At 29.1% G+C, this 20,637-nt stretch overlaps 1 protein-coding gene across 1 annotated transcript in view; it reads right to left on the reverse strand.

The window, feature by feature from the left end:
* LOC148233025 (neural cell adhesion molecule 1-like) overlaps positions 1 to 20,189 on the reverse strand; it is a 602,564-nt gene extending 582,375 nt beyond the window's left edge. Inside the window, exons 1-2 of the mRNA XM_088190284.1 lie at positions 20,057 to 20,189; positions 4,075 to 4,900 (exon numbers count right to left, since the gene is read on the reverse strand). Coding sequence (XP_088046410.1) covers positions 4,075 to 4,171 — 97 coding nt within the window. The 5' untranslated portion in view covers positions 4,172 to 4,900; positions 20,057 to 20,189. The remainder of the gene's footprint in view (positions 1 to 4,074; positions 4,901 to 20,056) is intronic.
* Between the last annotated feature and the right edge of the window lie 448 nt (positions 20,190 to 20,637).

The following is a 20,637-nucleotide window of genomic DNA, read 5'->3' on the forward strand; positions in this document are numbered from 1 at the left end:
TATCACAATATTTTCTGTAAATATTTAATTACCGTTGAGTACCTCGAGCTTCCTTGCTCTATGTATGGAGTGGAAATTCTTTGAAGGTGCTCATCGAATCTGCGTTTAATTACCGAGCGGTAATGCACCGGCCGGAATTAATGCCGGATATCCGAGCGAGTTTTCAGCTAAAATACGATATCCTGAACGGTAGCTCTACCACATTCGCAGGACATATTTTATTATTTGCAATATCGCCGGTTTCCGCCGGCGGTCGTACAAAACGGTAAACAAGTCAGTACACCGGCGCTGCCACCAGGACACATATGTTGCGCTTAAGATCGCAGCCTTCCTACTACGGCTCGCGGCTTACAATATTTTATAGAAACGGTGCTTAGTAATATTTCTAAATCAAAATACAAATAGTTAACACGCAAAACTCTTACGTGGACGATTTATGCAAGAAAGCGGCAAAGATTCTAATGTTTGTTGTGCTAAATCTGAGGCATATGTATTTTATGTGTTGGTATGCTTACATAAATTCAGAACCTTATCGCACATCCGCTGTTATTTTTTTTCAACATATTTTTTTCCCGGTGTGTGGATAATTAGAAAAGTGACGACCATTCTTAACAAAGGTAATAAATCAATTGTAGATAATTGTAGTTCAGTATCGATTTTACCAGCACAAGCCAAAGTATTTATAATCATATTTTTAATTACGCTTCAGACAATTTCAAAGAATACTAGATTAATTAATGGCGTGGTTTTAGTGCTTAAATATCAGTAGCAATAAATCTGCTGGTTTTTTTCAAATTTATTACAAAAAATCTCGATACAAGCAATCGATTAGATTTCGTCTACACTGATTTTGATTGTTCGGGTTTAAACACAACATGATTATTTTTTTAATATTCATATGTATTATATATATATATATATATATCTCACTATCTAAAAAACAGTCAAAACTAATCTTATTTAAAATACATAGAATAGAAGATAGTATTCCAATGAATAGCTTCGTTAGCATATTATTTAGCATTAGTAAAATATCTTATCGCACTTGAAATAATCTCGAGAGTAAAATCATAAACGAACAATTTGATTTTCGCGAAATGCAATCAGATTTACCTCAAGTAAACCATTTAACCTTTATTACCAATTTTTATCGATTTTTTAATAATCTAACAATATTTTATTGGCGTTAATTAGAAAATCCCGGCAAAAATTTTTTTTCTACATTTTTTAATTTTTAAAAAAAGTACTTAAAATGTTTTGGACTAGTACAATGATCAGATCTTATCCTTTTGCTGTTTTCTTGCTTTGCAATATTATAAACAGTTGTTCTTACTTTGAAATTTTCGTAAAATTATAATTTATACGTTATCAAAACAAATTAAAAAGAATATATTTTTATTATTATGTAGAAATCAAAATTTGACACGCGGTATTGGTGAGATGTTATCAACATCGATCGACCACTTTATAAAAATATATATTTAAATGCTTTACAACCGCGTGCATAAAAAAGAGTTGGTCCGTGCTAGATGTTTTAAAATATACAAGCTTTCCTGAAAGGTAGAAATACAATATTTAAATGGCAAAAAACTGTTCACAATTGTCTTATTTTCTCTAATTATCCCTTTCTTTGTTTTAGTAATCTAAGAACTACAAAAATGGTTAGATAAGAAGAAACCACTTTGCCTAAGAATTGGCAGATTGCAAAAATATATTGCGCTTTTCATAGATCGTCTATCGGCAAACTTAAATTAAATAATTGATTTAATAATCCAGAAAAGTTTTTTATCTTTATCTTGTTTAGAATATAAAAAATGTAAAAAAAGCAGCAGCTGTTTTTAACAATTTTCTTTACGATTCGGGTATAAATATGGGAGCCTGAATCAATTGAATAAGATCAGTTCTGGTCCGTAGATTATTTTCATCCATTGTATAACAAAATATAATATTTATAGTTTATTATCTATCATCCAATTTTGGTAAAAAATATTATAAAAATATCTACAATAATATACTATACTTGTAATAAAATCCCATACTGTGTGATAATAAGTATTCTTATTTCTCGAGAAATGAAAAATATAAAAAAAACAAAATTCCTAATTGTAACGCCCACACTTTTTATTATACAATATAACATCATCATAAAAATGTATTCGTGATAATTAATAGTCACTACATTTTCCTTACAAGACGATATCGCAAAACGAAAACTTTATTTTTAACGCTTTATTTGGAGCACAGAACGACGATGCATATCTTGAATATAAATGTAAAATTTCCCCACAACCAAACATTGTTGAAATAAATCAACAGTTGTAGCAACAGTTTTTTCCTCATTTAGCCGCATACATTTGCATGCATTTGCGTTTTAATCAAACGAAAAATAATATGACACGATTTTAGGCCAGCGGAACAATCCAAAGCAGATCGATAGATACCCTGGAGTGTTACCCGTCCATTAAAAAGCTTTCAAAACGACCTGCGTCTTAATTTGATGTGTAACAATAGCTTCCGATGACAGAGGGGAGTAGGGATGTTTGTTTTATGGGCCGACAGAATACCTCGGGTAACCCAAGGCCGTATTAACAGGGAAAGGAGCTTAGCTGGCTTGTTACAAGATTTTGATTAGCATAGTCGTTCCGAGGGACGAATCGATTTATCGGTTAACCCTTACTTGTACACTGATCTCGACATTAAAGTTCCTCGTGCCGTACTCGACGTCAAATACACGTTTCACGAGTATTGGTGAAAAATTGCAGACATAAAAATATCTAAATTATGTCATCAAAAAATTTGTCGACACTTTTTATTGTCAAGAATATGAAAGAAATTTTAAAACAAGTTATGTAGAGAATGGTGAATTGATTGAACCAACAAAATAAAAATCGATTTTCAGTTAGTAATACAAAAAAAGATACATTTGATTAAATATGTATTATTATTATTAGTGAACTATTTGTCTTGAAATAAATGCAGATATTATTTATTTAAATATTAAATTAAGTTAATTTTAAGACCAATTATTTATTCACTAAGTATACATAGAAATTGTATTTACTAATAGACAGTTTGTAGTCTCCTTTTATATATAATATATTTGCCGAGCTGAAATTTTTCGCCCGGATAACGCTCGTGCGTTGTATTGTCCCTTAAAACATTTTTTCAACACTTATAATTTGCGTATTTGTAGCAATATTATATAAAGTACGTAAATGTGTATTTGTTTGATTAAAATCCGTTGATGGTTCTTAAGGAATCGATCTGTTATTCATTGATTATTTAAAGGCGCGTAGAGCCGCGTTGGGTCGCTAGTATTATTAAATATTTATACAGACACCTGTCGATTGAAGGTATCATATAAATAGTTAACAATTTGTTCTAGAATTCATGTAATATGTATTAACAATTTAAGCATCGTAACGCATTGAATTAGCGATTTATTATTAATAAAATGAGCATTTATCACCCTGATTGATAGACTTTCAAATAATAATCCAATGATTACTTAATATCATGTTTGCAATAAAATAAAGAATAAATATATATTTTTATTGAATAAGCTAATAACACAAATGCATTAGGCAAAGTGTGGTGACGGAAATGCTATCAGATAAATTGACAGCCGGTTTGAGTAAATAGCGTTAAAATAATTAGCACTTATATAAGATTAAAAAAAAGAAATATATTTCTAGGCATCTGCACCTCTATAATAATCAATCAAATTTAATCCCTAAATTTGTAAAAGGCTCTATAAATTTACAATCACCGTGTTTCTGCATTGCTAGCTTATCATGAAAAATCCATCAATGAAGGATGGTTTATTTAACATGATATTTATTAAGTGAAATTCAGCCTTATAATTTTAACAGAAATGTGTGAAGTTCGTAACGTTGGTACAAAATACTTTACGTTTTGTGTTTGTTAATAATATGTAGTATCTAGGTGTACAATCAATAAAACTAAACTAATAATTGCGCTACTGAATAGATCGGGCTGATTGCAATCCTCAAAAGCTAGTATAATGACGATTTTCCAACCTTAAAATAATTATTTATTATAAATTTGACTCACCTAGGTCTTCGTCCTCCCAGTCCGTCTGTGCCGATACAGAGACGACAAGCATCAAGGCCGCGAACCAACGCACTGCACCCCTGCACTTGCCCATCATTGTCGCACCGTCACTCACAACATGAAGCACAGTCACGAATCGCGACCGAAACAAACCTCGAAAACGACTCTCGTAGTTGTTGCCGACCGCATTCCCTTACGCGGGGTAGCACCGACCCCAACCCTCGAACAACAATCCGCGCACTACGCCAACTTCCTAATATTAATTAATCACAGTCTCTTAACTCGAAATTTATGTATCTCTTGTTTAACTTATCCCGAAAGTTTGGCCCGAGTTGCCGCCCGAGCTCGCAGGCCGAATCGCGATAAAAAGCTCGAAACTTTTTCCGACTTACCGTGCCACCGAGGTAAGCTACGATACAAATTGCCTACACACACATACACACAACACTGCAATATTAAAAAATTATTTATATTTTTAATAGCCCTTAATACTTTATGTTAATATACGAACGATTTTATGATTGTATATCAAGGCGTCCTTTATTTGTTTTATTTTTGTTAGTACTGATCCTAAGGACTATTCAAGTTGAAGTGCTTTCATTATATTCTGCATTTCATCTCTATGCTTATATCCCTCTTGTTATTTTCCAGGAATTCGAAGGGTACGCGATTTTAATGGGTACGCACTGTAAACATTTGCCGCACAGCGAAATTGATCCTCCAGAACAAACTGACACTATTTACATTTAACGAATGCACCGTTTACACTGTTGCTATTATATTGCCGTTTGTGTATGTTTACATTTATTTTTTGGTGATGCTGCACCTGAAATTAAAAAATATGTTATTGTTTGATCCATAAAAGTATAATAAACTACAAACAACCTACTAAATTTTATTTATATTAATCTGGTCTTTACATGTGAAATAAACGAAATATTTTAATTTTTCTTATAAGTGAAGTTGATGGGTCCGTTACTATATTTAATAAAGCATTCGAGGCTCGAATAGAAAAAGTACGTATCGGCATATTAATAATAAATAAAATTCGAGAAGCCGACGACAGGATTATTTTTGTAGTCAAAGACTTATAAAAATACAACTAATCGTATATACATACATTGTATTTATATATGAATATACATAGTGTGTCGTAAGGTTATAAAATTTGGCAGGCACTGATCTATATGAAGCAACGGATGTCAGTTAAGATGCTTTTTTATTTGCATTTACACAATAAGATATAAAATATGTCATTTTGAAACTAAATTTCTGGTATAGACATTACATTTTTAATATAATTGACAATTTCAAGGAAAAAAACAGCGTGAAATAACCTCATTATAATTATATTCAATGTTAGGAAACACTATATCCCTTCAAGTAGAGGTGCATCCAATGTTATCTGGATGCAGTGCATCCAGATAACATTGGATGCACTGCTTTTCAGAGCAGTTTTGCGACAAAACATTTGTACGAGGAACTTAACAATATTTTTACAGAAGTTATAAATTACATCAAAAACAGTCTTTTAGAATCTATGTTGTTTGGAAAGAACCAAATAAACCTCACTATTTTGAAGTGCGTTGGATATCTCATGCAAAAATTATTTAAATGGTTTTCGAACTTAAAGGAGAATATGCTATTTTTCCTAATAAATACCGCAAAGAAAAGACAATATTATTGAAAAACAATAATTTTACTTTTAAATTTGCTTATATAGTTTAAATAATAAGAAACTTAAATGATTTAAATAGATAAATACATAGATCAACAATTTATCTAATGATTTAAAAGGACAAATTAAAAACATTTAAAAAATAGGGCTATGGAAATCATAGATGACGACAACTTAAAATGACTTAAATAATATTTAAGTAAATATAAATATTTTTATTGAACTTTAGCAAGGTGTAACAATGAACTTTTTTATTTTTTCTATGATCTTGATCTCACAATATCCACATAAAACATATTTGTTGATAAACTACATGATGCATTTGGATTGACAACTTTCGAAAATAAGCAACTGATATTATATTCATGCGATTATTTAATCAAACAAAAATTTGAGAAAGAAACTTTATTTTAGTTTTGCTATTAAATTAAAATATCAATTCCGTATTGTGGTGAAAAAATTATTTTAAATACTACTTTTATCGATTACATTATAATTTGATTAACTTTATGCTGATTGACAGTGGTAAAAAGTCTAAGAACTCTGAACATGTGGATTAACATTTAAATAAAAAAATAATTTAAATAAATATGATGTCAAATTTACTCTGTATTTAATATACACTTAGTAGTAATAAATTTTGTACAAACACTATAGCTTTGCCACTGTTAAGAAAATATTATAAGACAGGGTATATTTTAGGGGGATTAAGTACAAAAATAATAACACCATGGTACGTTAATCATGATCCTACTATATAAAAAAAAACAAGAGAGAGACGTGTCATCCACAATCATGCCCGCGTGGACCCATCTTCTGCCATTTCATCATGTGTCAAGGCCCATAATTTTTTCCCTTCCACATGATAGATGGCCTCTTTTAATCAGATACAGTTATGTTTTTTTTTTCTCTCACGGCACCATTCGAGTCTACCCTATATATTATATATGATATTATGCTTACGTATTATTTAATAATAACATGTTAGTAAGTCGTGTTATAGCTATGTAAACTTATGTAATTAAATACATATGTAAAAGATGTTTAATACGGATAAACAGACGTTAAGTTTGCCCAGAGCTCATTTCCCTTTGCTACATGTACGTTCAGTACAAACTGCAATAGTCAAGTTGTACGGCCGTGTTATCGCTGAAACTTTTCTTAATGTCAACACTCTGCGTTTGTATCTTTGAAAATGCGATCTTCTCATATTGTCATATCGTTTGTGCTTTGAGTTTGCACAATAATGTGCAGGAAGACAGCGATATTGGCTTGTTATTGCGAAATATTATTTTATAATAGAAAAATAAGTATATTTTATTCTTTTGTATACGACGGGATATTTATAAAGTCAATATACAAAGTCCAGAAAGTATTTACCAAATATTTTACTTCGAGATTAACGTATAATATTTTTTAAAACATCCCTTTAATATTTATTTCAGTAACCGTTTCATAAATAGCAATGCTAAATACTTCTTGCCATTGTTCTTAAAATTAATCGAACGGTAAATGTCTATAAATACAGGTTTTTGCTAATGTTTTAAATGAGTTTAGCAAGTATAATAATTCCCTTCTACATTTTTCTAATTTGCCTACTCCTGCTATAAACATTTCAGAAACAGATATATTATATATTTAAACAGTTATTACTTCATTACATAAAAAATACCACTACAAATTTACTCTCTCGCGGACTTAATAAGAAACGGCAATGTTGCTAACAGAGTAAAAAATGCTTTTATTTTTAGCCTTAGATATTTTTTCTAATATTATTTGTAAATAAAACTTGCCTTAATAAATATTTTAATGCTTTTGGAATGTTTAATATTGATACAGCATGTTGACATTAATGTTAAATAAATTCTATTATATAAATAAAATCAAATTCATTTTGGAACGCCCACTATAGATATACCACTTTGTGATAGAATAAGTCTTTAAAGTTTAAAATAGCCTATCAAGGACAACACGTGACGTATCGCAATTAAATTATTTATATATCGGTTAAAAAAGAATACGAAAGATCAAATAAATCAATTTATATGTGAAATAATATTCCTATGGTTTTAAATTTAAGATATTATTATTCTTTCTTGTGATTTTTTTGTTTTAACGTTAACGTCAGTAATGAACCAATAGCTTGTAATATTTTTAAATGTACAATACAAATGTTTAATAAAAAATCGCATTATATATCATAAGATATATTGATAATAAACATGCGATTATTTTAAAAAAGTATTTTTTGTAATATTTGGATACATACATACAATAATAGAAGACGGCTCTTAAGAGAACATGCACAAAGTTAATCTAACACACTATAGACTAGCAATTCGAAAAAAACAAACAAAAATACTTTATTGTTTTATATTCAAAAAAATATTTTAAATATTATATTATATTTTTATTCTTTAATTATAATTTGTGTTCATTTATTTTTTTTGTAAAAAAAGTGAGCTTATGTTCTGAGCAATTTCCTTAAGGGTGACTATGTCAAATTTTATTAAGAACGGTCAAATAAACATATAGAATAAACTAATTTTTTTAAATCTTGCGTTGTAACCTGACAGGTGTAAGCTCAATGCATTACAACGGGATAAATCTGTACCAACTGGGTAAGTCAGTCATACATGATGAATATTTACAAGTAAGTTTAAACTACAGACTTTATAGTCTAGGATTCGGTAACATTTATATAATTAATTAAGTATTACTTGTAATATAAATAACAATCAATAGATGTTATTTTGCATCTGTAGGCGGTTTTTTTATTAATAGCGCATTTTTATAAATAAATATTCGGGTCCGCTGCTGTCGTGCTGCTGGGTCCGCGAACTTTGGACTTTATCTTCAGCCACAAAAATATATGGTAATGCACATACCTATATTTATTACTTATAAAATTTCTATATAATATATTATATAGAGCAGCGTACGCCAGAGCTTTCATTTTTTATCCGAAAAACACGCACACTACACTAATACAATGTAATTTTAATATAATTTAACTGGGTACTGACTAATTATACATTTAATCTGATAAATTGAAAAAATATGAATCGAGTTTTTAATCGCTACGATTATTAATACAAACATAGAGATAATGTTTTTAGTATCACATGCATTAAATAGTACAAAAAAAATTTAAAACCTTGTACATATGTCAATGTAGTCAGAAACGTGCTTTAATAAAGGTTATTTATTATGTTTTATTATTCTTTATTAGGTGCCCTCAAAGACACAGAGCTGCACTATGGAGACTAGATCCCAGAAGACGTCACTTAAGCGCCTTTCTGTGACACCCTCTAGATGCCGCGTCACCAGAGAATCTGCGCTCCACGGTAACTGCACCATAGATATTTTTTGCGATATGAATTCTTAAAAAATTTTTGAAATAAAAATGGATTTTTAAAGGCCTAAAGTTGTTGGCTAATCGGCCCAAACAACATATAAAACTACGTCGTTTAAAAGGTAAAATTGTTTATATATTTACTTACATTTTTCAAATACGCATTGTATATATCTATGTATAGTATAATATATAGTAGTATATTTATCGTGGTTTAATCTTTACCTTTACCTTTTCAAACCTTTAATATAAATTAAAATATTCTTAACAAATTTTTCCCTTCCGTCTAATTGAAGTTTTGTAAATTTATTTTGCTTAAAATAAATGTGAAAATAATGTTTTGTTTTCGCAAATTTGCTTTAAAAAATGATGAATCAGAATGTATGTTTTTGATAATGTCCATAAATTATCTCCATTTAACTCTTTTATGTATATTTATTCTATAAAATTTAACCGCGCATTTAATTGCAAGCAAAATCCAATATACAAAACACATATTTCACGGGCGTGAATAAAATTTCGCTTATGTGTGTCACGCTGCAGAACGCCTTCGAAAAATAAAATATTACGAGAGCGACGTAATTTATTACATCATTCGCGTTAATATTTGATACGAGCTGGCACTTTTCAAAAGAAAGGTCCAAAATTACAAACGATTGTCGCAGACCTTAATATCGCCAACACACGGAAAGTCAAAATCTGAAAAAATGTTCGCGGCTTCCACTTGAAAAATTTACTTTTGTTAGATAAACACAAAGATAAAATTCGTGTTGATTGATATAAAATTATTTAATAATGCCCAGTTTTTTGTACATTACATGCATAAAAGATAACATAACCTTGCTTAAAATAAAAACTGATTTTGCTTAAGTAAATATAATCGTTTACTTCTAGCTCACTAATGTTATGCATTAAATATATAAATGGGTTTTACAAAAACATATTTTTTCAATATAATGATAAAACATTTGAAACGCTTGACATTTATTTTTATATATTTATTATGTTGTTAATATCAAAATGTTAAACGATTATTAAAGTTTTAATTTAATAACCCTGATATTTTTTGTTCTATTCCAAACAATAAGTAGCATTTATAAGTTTTTAAATTAGATAATGATTAAACATACTTTTAACTATTTTTAATGTTATTTTAAATCTAACGATATACCAAAAATATTTATAGCTTAAAGGTTTTTAGTGTGTAAAAATATTTTAGACATAAATAATAAAAATTTAGTATGCTCTGAGAATCGATCATGAATCAAACTTTTTCGTGGAAAGCGATTATTTTTTACAGTTGGACGTAGTTTTAAAAACTGTATTAATTTTCACTGACATATTTAATATATCTAGGCGAATGTTACATATTTTGCAAAAACAAATATTGCTGTATATGTAAAAAAATCTGCTCACACGTTTGCATTATATGATGCACGTGTATACGTAATACGTGTACGTGTATGTTTTAAATAAATTGCCGTATCTGGTAACTCTGCAGTAAACACTGAAACGATTGCAAAAAGTGTATCAAAAGTCCCTGTTTAACCAAGTACATGTGTATCTACGTTTACGTTCCATTCGTTTCAATCAATAATATTTCAAACGTTATATTTCACGTGTTTGTTTGTTTGTATGTAATTCTATACTTTATTTTGTAGTATTTGAGTGAAGAGATATTGCATTCGTTCAAAAATATACATTTTTAAAGGTTGACGAAAACATGCAATACGCTAACTTGTCATAACATAAACCTCTCTTAATACACTCTAATAACCAAATAGAAATATTCTTGGGTAGATTAATATATTTCTACCAAAAAATATAGCTTAAAAACTTTTATTATGAATTAGCCACCGCTTTATTAAAATTACACTATAAACATTAAAACTTCTGACAATTTGCAGTTCCAACGGCGCCTGCTAAGTTGCTTGTTATATTTTTTCACATATATAGCCACAATCACTTCCGGTAAGCGCTAGTACACCAACAACGCGGGCTTCGTCCACGTCGTTCCATGCTTACTAACCTCTTGTGCATCTCGAAAGTGGCGACACAATCATACGACTCTAAAATCCAAATCAATAAAGTCTATACTGACTCAAAAAATATTTTTGTATAAGATAAAATAAGTTTGTTATGAGCTTTGTCAAAAGCTAATCAAGAGACTCGTTGCCGTCAATATTTTAGCTATGGCAATCGTCGTTTCAGTAAGTATTTCGCTAATTTTGGAGTACCACAGACTATTTTCCATATTCCGCCTAACGGAATTCTCTTACAGTTTGGGCGGAGGTGTTTTAAACAGAAATACTTTTATCAATAACTTTTAAATGGCATTAGAGCATGTAGGGAGATTTTCTATGCACATCGCCAAAGTTATAGTGCAATAAGGCATCGAAGATGCTTAGCCTCATTACACAAAGTGCGTGTCACTCCAATAATTTATAAGCGATTCGAGTTCTGTACTATACCTCAGTTCGTAGCGTCCTTAAATATTGTTACATTTTCTAGAATCGGAGTTAAGTAAAGTACCTAATTTATGTTGTTGGAAAGAATTCAAAGATTATTTTTAAATATCTCCACAAGAAAGAGATATTTAAAAATAATCAATGAAGCACTTTTTAAAGTGCTTAAGAGGTGGTGAGAGACGTGTTTCTAATTCTTCCCCGTTGTGACTTTACGAACAAATCTCTTGCACGACCTATCCAGCTTCTCATCGAATTTTCTAAACACAATGATGTTTGATACGATAGCTATGAAGAGCTGGAAAAAATATGTGGGATTGTGCTCTTTTACTTTAGATGTGCACCATAACTGTTGTTTTTACTTAATTTTTTCAATGTTTAAACGTATATTTTTTGTTTGTGTAATGTGTATTATGACGCATTGGGGAAACCTGTCAAACAATGATGGTTAGATTTGTAATAAAATACACTGTCTACATTGATTTGTTAAGGCCAATTTACGTTCATGATCATTGATGTATTTTTATATTATATTTAAAACAAATTTAATTGTTTTAATAATTTACACATAATATTGTAATTTCTCACAGTAAAAAAATTAAATTTATAAAAAAAATACCATTTATTTTTAATTCAATATTACAATTTCAAAACATCTTTCGCACTTATGTAAATTTTCACACATTCATCCCTCCGAAAGGGTTATATTTCTTGTATTTTTTAAACCCATTCTACATGTGCGCGCATTTTTCTTTGCGTAAAAATCACCTTGTGGAAAAAATCGCATTCGCACGTGAGGGGTGCCAAACGTCCCGGCGATAAAGTCGTACCCCGGATTCCTTTGTAAGTTTCGGGGACAATGCGATTCAGGAGAGATAAAAAAAAGGAATACAGAATTCGCCCAGAACAGCATCCGATGTACGAAAGAGGAAAAAAACACTTTTCGCCGTGAGTGTTTTTACGGATGAGGAAGCAGTCAGGTATCTCGGCGCGATTCCTCAAAGGGCACACACTCGGAACTACAGTCTCTTTGCTCTTTTTTTCTCGCTCATAATTAGATCGATATAGAGAAAATAACTCTTTTACAAAATTTTGATCTTGCGCCACGATTAAAATCACTTGTAAATTATTTATTTTGAATTATTTTACAATGTATTATTTTTGAAATAAAATTACAAAGCAAGATAATTTTTCCCATTTTCACAAACTATTTTTGTAATTTATACATATTAAAAAAAAAAAATTATAACTTGATATAAGTTGCGCTATTTATTTAAATTGTTTTTTAATATTATTTTTGTAACTTTTAAAATTAATTAATAGCTAAAAATATATTCTTCATTGTTAAGAAAACAAATATTTATTGCATTATGTTTATAATATTATAAACTTAAGCTTGATATTAATAATCAATTAAACATTATTGTTCATATAAACTTTGTTTTGTGTTGAGAACTTGTAAGGCGTTTAACTATTATTTAGTAACAATCAACGTACATGTATTTGTAGTACATATTTATAGTCACCACATGCTAACCCTAGATTGAGTTGTAATATAGAACGTAATATTTTTTTCAGTATATTTATAACAAGCTAAATAATTATATTTAAAATTTATTACATATTCTTCAACAATAAGTTATTTTTGCTTAGTACACTATAAATTAATACATTAAATTCACTTGATAAATTAAAATTGTATAAATATAATATATACTCACCTTTTCATTTTAAATTTTAATAAAGGTGTATAACTAAAATTTATAACATATTAAATATACTTCCTTGCTTTATTTAATTGTGGTAGCTAAAGCTTTAAGGCTTCTATTTAAACATAGTTTATCCATGTATGATAAATATGTTTAACTTTTTAAGTTATATAAATAAGTAACCATGCATAGAGAAATCTATTGATTGTATGGTATAATAATAATTTGAAAATGATATAATATATGTTGATTATTTATCAGACTGATTTCAGTCAAGAATAATTTAAATAAGCAATATTTAAAATATTTGACCCATAAAACGAATTGTTTGTGCGTTACAGTTGACCTACCGAACAGCTTTTTTATTGCTTTCTTTTATTATTTATTTAAAATCAAAATTATGACTTTCAAGAGCAGCTCGTCATACACCGATTTCACGGAAATAAAGCTTTAATATACATTTTTAAGTACACATCAGTTTTGTTTTTATGAAAATATGAATAATATTTATGTATTCTAATAACGTTGAAGTCCGATATCTATTCAATACGGTAGAATTATTCTTTGTCGTTTATATTTTACCTCTGTTTACCAGGAATTCCTGTATATTATATTACAAGCATAGAGGAAGCAAAATCTATTTTCAATTATATTAATTTCAATAATTGGAACTGCTTATATCAAAATATTATTTGCGGTCACTTCAAACGTTAATAAGCAGTATATAATTTTCGCAAAATCCTTTGAAGACTACTGATCCTCAAGTGCATTTAAATTTTGTATATATATATATGTACATATATCATATGTTATTTTAAGTAAGAAAAAATATTTTATTCAATATTTGTAAGTTTACTCTCAATGTTTTAGGAATTACAACAAATTTGACCCAATATTATAAACATTATTCAACTCGCCTAAAAGATACATAAGTCATAGATTAGGAATTAAATGTCTATATAAAAACATGCAGAGATATAAAAGTATATTAAACAATCGTGTTGAACCTAATAGTGACTATGATAAAAAATATATTTTATACTTAGTGTATTTTATTATGAGTATATTTTTAAATAAAAAAATAAAATATTTATTACGTAAGTATCCAAAGCAGAAATTTATTTTTAATAAAATTAAATTTTAAGGTTGTATAATAAAATATACTACCTTTGAAGATAAATATATGAGTCAGGTTATCTGAGTACTATATGTATAAAACACTAACATTGAACAAATTGTACACTTTGCTTTTCCCGGGTCTGATTTTCTCTATTTCTGTCGTCCTTTCATTAAATATAATCGCTTATACTAGGGCTAGCATAGTGATGTATTGACATCGGCGATGTTTTTCGCGTCACTTCATTTTGTATTACATTGTAAAGGGGAAGGATACGGCGTACACGCGCAAAATGGATTATTTTATCATTTTCCCCGTCGTCGTCGTCCTTATATCGCCTTTTATCCCTTTCATGCACCCTTCTAAATGTATTACTCTTTCCCTCTCTTGCTCAGAGTATTCTTTTTGTTCTCTCTTTTCATTTTTTTCTGCCGGAATGCGATTTATACAGGCGCGTAGGGCGAGAATTTCGATGAGTGACAAATGAAGATCTCATCCCTCTTTCTTGTCCTTGTTCGTAGTAATGCGTTTAAACTCGCGCTTCTTTCCAAATTCGATAAAGCGAAATCGGTATTGATATGTAACGATGTTATAGAAAACAGATTAAAAAGGACAAAGGGCGCGCTTCTTCATATTGTGACGATATCACGCACATATTGCGACGAAAACATTTCTTTGAAAAATATTTTTGGAAGCCTCATGTCTCTAGTGTGTAACATTATTGTTTTTATTTTGACAATATGATCTGAATGTCATATAAAAATATATATCAGTGATTTAGGTTTAAAGATAAGATAGTATAAAGATCATGTATATTATTATTAGTAGTACAAAATTTCTAGTTATTTTTTTTTAAATAAGAGTTAATGGTAGATCGAAAAATGAACACAAAATAAAATCCATTTTAAAAACGATCTGTAGTTCTCTTTATTTTTCACTAAAAACTTTTATTAAGCTCTACAGTCCAATATGGCTATTTCCAGAAGATTTCTACACTCAAGCCTATCTTGTGCCCTTCTTCTCCAGAGCCACCCCGTCCAGCCTCCTAGACCTATTCTTCGCCGACCATCTGGTTTGGTAAATGTCAGACGCTTTGTGTTGAATCTTTTATGCTGTCTACGACTATATCTGATGGTAAACCATAGAGTTAGGACCTCTTGGTTATACCATCGCCGCCAAGTCCCACGATTTTCTTCATAATTTTTCTTTCAAACACTCGGCAGTGCCTGCGTCCGTATTTCAGCCGCGTATATCAGTACTAGGCTTATTAAGGTTTGGTATAGTCGTATTTTCTGATTTTTGACGTATGAATAGATACCATATGTTTATAAAGCTCAAAGAATTGCATCACTGACGCTATTTTGGGCATTGACCAACGAACCAATGTTTATAAATTTACTCACTTTATCTATGATTTGCTCACCGACTTGCATATGGCTTTGCTGTATTTTGTTTGTGTGATGGGCATATACTTTGCCTTTTTTACATTTCTCTTTAGTCCTATCTGCTCAGCCGCCTTCTGGTGATCAATTAGTGCTACTAATGCAGCTAATATCATTAATGTCTCAAATATCATTGTCACCGGCGTAAGCTAACAAATTTTTTGTATATAGTCCCATATGTACAGATTTATGAGTCTCAGCTTTTTCTTATGCCATATTAAATGATAAACATTCAAAGGAATCGCCCGGTATGGTATAGAAGCTTGCCTTGGACTGCCTTGAAATGCCTTAGACGATATAGAAGCTAACAGAGAGCTTATCCTATATGCGAACATTACATTTGACCTTTCTCATTGGAAGTCTGGTAAAGTTTATGAGCTTTTTTGGTAGTTCAAACTCTGTCATCGCCTCATAGAGTTTGATTCAACTGACACTATATTATGCTGCTTTAAAGTTTACAAAAACATGATAAGTGTCAATATTTTACTCATGGGATATTTTTAATATCCGCCATTGTGAGTGAATCTAGTCGGTTATGGAGCAGCCTGGTACAAACCCACAATATATTCTCCCACAATCGAAGAGGTGTGAGGTAGGAGTCTGTCAAGAAGTATATATTATATATAACAGTATTTCGTATCCTACATTTAGAAGTATGATTCCTCGATAATTCTCGCACAGAAGTACATCTCCCTTTTTTAGTATAGGACAAATAATCCAATTGTTTCACTTTTCATGTATTTCTTTCTTTTTCCATTTGTCTATTATTTTGTCATGTTATGATTACTGTACCCAAGAAGTTATTCTGGTATACTGTTACTTGATTGTGATTTATTATTTTTTAGCCTTCTTACGGCTATCAGAACCTCCTCAAATGTTGGTTCAGTCACATCTGGGTATTAGCGCTCACACCTCCGTTCAAAATCCGAAAGTGCTTTGACGATATGTTGAGGATATCCTTTTTTTATTTAGTTAAACTAAACAAGTTGTAATTTTAAAAAATCGTTAGATTTAATATTAAGAATATTAAATTTTTGCAGTAACTGCAATAATTTATAATAATCCTATATTACTAACAAGACAACTAGCGTTAACTTAGAGTCCTTGTTCGGTTAAGTAACTAGTTAGAATAGTTTTCATTTAAACTTGTATACATATACCTAAGTTTATTATTATTTTAATTTTTAAAAAATATAAAATACCCTTCGAAAAGTCTATATTTGCTTTCCAAATCTCGTCAGTGCTTACTGTTATTTATTTTGATATAGTGAGTATACAAAGTAATATAAACAATAAAATGAGTAAAATAATATTTTTAGAAATTAAAAATTTAATTTTAATTAAATTATTAGATTACACATGTAATACAGTTTTTAATTAAAGTAAAAAATAACAACCATGATATTTCTTTTCGAACAAAAATAGTTATATTTTATTTTTTATATTTACAATTTTTCTCACAAAATCTTTTGTATAACTTAAGATGACTTATGAATAAAAGACATCAGTATGTATTTTAAGCATGCTCAAAGTGAATAATACAGTACACCCCTCTAAGGAAAAAGTATATTTTTCTTATTTAATCTCCCTTTGCTGTTAGTAAAAGCTTCTTATCTTACCCACTGTGTCTTTCTTGACATTATCATTAAATTTTCATATTTTATAAAAATACTAGCAATATCCTATTCATGATAAGTTTAATATACCAGATGTAGGTATATTTGCTGCTAACGACTGCTTTCTAATAACCAACGTGTCACCTACTTTTAAAGCATATTTTTACCCTGAAAATGATATTCTTGATACTGCAACAAAATTCACTAAAAAATCTGTTTTTTAAAATCATTTATGATTGAATTATCACACACTTTTTTAACTGTTTCATTTACACCAATTAATTATAAAACGTTTTTTTCTGAATATTTATTTTTAGGCTCCATATGTTTATTTGTAAAAAATATATAAATTAACCATCTAAATACAATATTTTGATTTATAAATATATATATACGAATATACACATTTATTCCCTAAGGCTTCTTTAAATAATTCATTATTATCTATATGCTTTTAAATTACCCGCCTCTAACATATTATTTACGTGTATTTATATAATATATATATATAACTAATACACATTATTTAAATTATTAATTATTAAATAATGTGTATTAGTTAAACGTATTTATACAATAATTTTAATAATGATTTGTTTTTACCTTTAAATAAATAACATCTGTTTACATTTTTAGTGTATGTTTTTAATCGTGAAATACACCATAAACAAAAATCAAATCACCAATTCAAAGAAAAATTAATAAACGTATTGAACAAACATAATAAATTTTAACATCAAGTGTGTTATTTTTTTATTTTATCATTTTATTCGCAACAACTCTTCACATTTTTCGCTAGATTGGGCCGAGAGTAGCTCTTTTCCTTTGATAGGACTCAAAAGATAACTTTTTCTTTGATATCAAAATTCGAACCAAGACTTTTGCGCATTTCGTTCGAGTGAAATATTTTGGATACTCGCATAAAAAGCTTAGCATTCACATACACAAAAGAAGAAAAAAAATACAAAGCTTCGATTGTTTAAATTGTTTAGTTTTATAATTAATCGAAAAAAAATCAAAGTTTCTTATGCCTATATTTATTATAGAAAAGATAAAAATTGAATTTGGGACGGAATGAATTAACAACGGACGAGCGAAAAATTTCTTAGAAGTTGAATAAGTAAGCACGTCGAATTTTCATTATGATCTTGTTGGCAAAGAAAGTTGAGTGAAAAATTAAGATGAGAGACTGAAATACGCCTAAAGAATTGAAAATATTCATCGGAGTGTTCTAATATTTACCGGTGTCGGATTTTAATAAAAAAAAGCGTAGTTTTAATTATTAAGTCTGTAAAATTATAAGCGACATTGTCTACAAAGTCCAAATATATTATCGAATAAATTAGAATTCCACATACTTTTCATGCTATACTTCTATTTATAGATCAAAACACGTGAAAGAAATATGTATTTATAATATATAACAAAAAACCAAAATTATATTTTAAGACAAACATGTTATTCAATTAACCAATTAGAACGTAGCATGTCATAAATTAATGGCCTTAACTCTGTTTAGAAAACCCTGTGTGATTTAATTTAGTTGAATATAATATTGTAAAAGTAAGTATTGCAAAATCTTAAGAAATAATCTAGTGTTATTAACGTATGCATTATTTACATATGTATACTTTCTTAGCTTACGAATATTTATTGGTGTTACTTTTGGTGTATTAGTATTTTTTTATTATTACTTTATATTTTGCCAATTGGATATTTTTATTACAGAACGTTAGTAGTAATGTGACACCATGAACCATTTTTGTTAAAATTGGCTTAATCTATTAACACTTAAGTTAATATTGCATACAGGTTGTGCTAAGCCTTTTAGTTCTTTGTAAATGTTTATTTTATTGTTTTATAAACTAAAACATTAAAATTATCACAAATTTTAAAATTAAGTATGTTTTTTATCATACACATTTTTTTACATTAGAAAGAGAAGTTTTAACTACTTGACAATACAAATTTATATTGTATTGGACAAGAGTCTAAGAGTAAACAGCAAAAAACAGGTATCTGATTAAAAATAATATATAATGGAATACTTCATGAATATTTTGAACATATCTTTATATAATATATTGCAATATGCATTGTTTGTAATATATAGGAAGCTAATGATAAACACTTATATTTGGGGTCTCGCTTTATGAATTTTTGCTTATAGTTTATGAACAGACTTTCTTGTAATAGTAATATTTTTTCTTAATTTATTAAGCCGGAACTTTAACATATAATTACAGATATACTTATATTTATAAAAATATTTGTCAAATATTAATCTGTTTCAGAACGTTAGTAATAATTTTGAGGATATATTGGAATATTTATGCAATATTAAGAATAGCACAATTTTTTTACAATAATTTTACTCATAATTATTATGCATTTAATATAAGTAAGGCACGCATTTCCATTTAAAATACTAAACTCTCTTATGGGACACCTATTCCGAAAGACATATTTACATCTTACAAAAGGTATTTGTCATGATGTTATCATAATATTATGATCATTAAAAATAATATATTTTAAATCACTGTTGTTTTTATGAACTATTTTATAAACAAGCACTTCGTGTGAGCTTTTGCTATTACATTTTTTGTTTATCCGATGAGCTTTCGTAGTCGAACTTGCGCGCACTCGATGTCGTCTAAGATCGCGAAAGCTTCGAGCTTTTCCGCGAAAGCATCGCCGGCGAGCTTTCCCACCGATGGCTCGAAGCCGACTACTTTAAGTTGCAACCCCCGAGCGGAAGTCGGCAAAGCTCGGCACCACTCGGCAAAGCTCGGGTGAGCTTTTCCGAGCGATATGTGCGATTCACACAGAGAGTATTCTGTACAGGTAAGTCGGACGAGGGTGAGGATAAATCGTGTGAGTCAAGGGGGTTTAAGCTTTTTTTCTCTTCGATTTTGTTATGTCATATTGTCTAATTCTGTAATTGTAAATACACAAGCACGAAATCTATAAATTCATGCCTTTCAAATGTCAGCAACACACAAAAACGGCTTATTCATAAATGTTTTATTTAAATTATTAATTATAAATCAGTAAGTTATACCATAATTCCTATATACGTAACTGATAATAACTAGCTAAAAACGCAATAAGATTTAAGTGAAGAAATTGAAATATTAAATATTAATTATATTAGACTTTTTTTAAATAACCCTAACAA

This window comes from Plectrocnemia conspersa, unplaced genomic scaffold (genome assembly GCF_051122295.1).
Source record: "Plectrocnemia conspersa isolate PC_06_02 unplaced genomic scaffold, ASM5112229v1 ptg000008l, whole genome shotgun sequence".
Taxonomy (NCBI): domain Eukaryota; kingdom Metazoa; phylum Arthropoda; class Insecta; order Trichoptera; family Polycentropodidae; genus Plectrocnemia; species Plectrocnemia conspersa.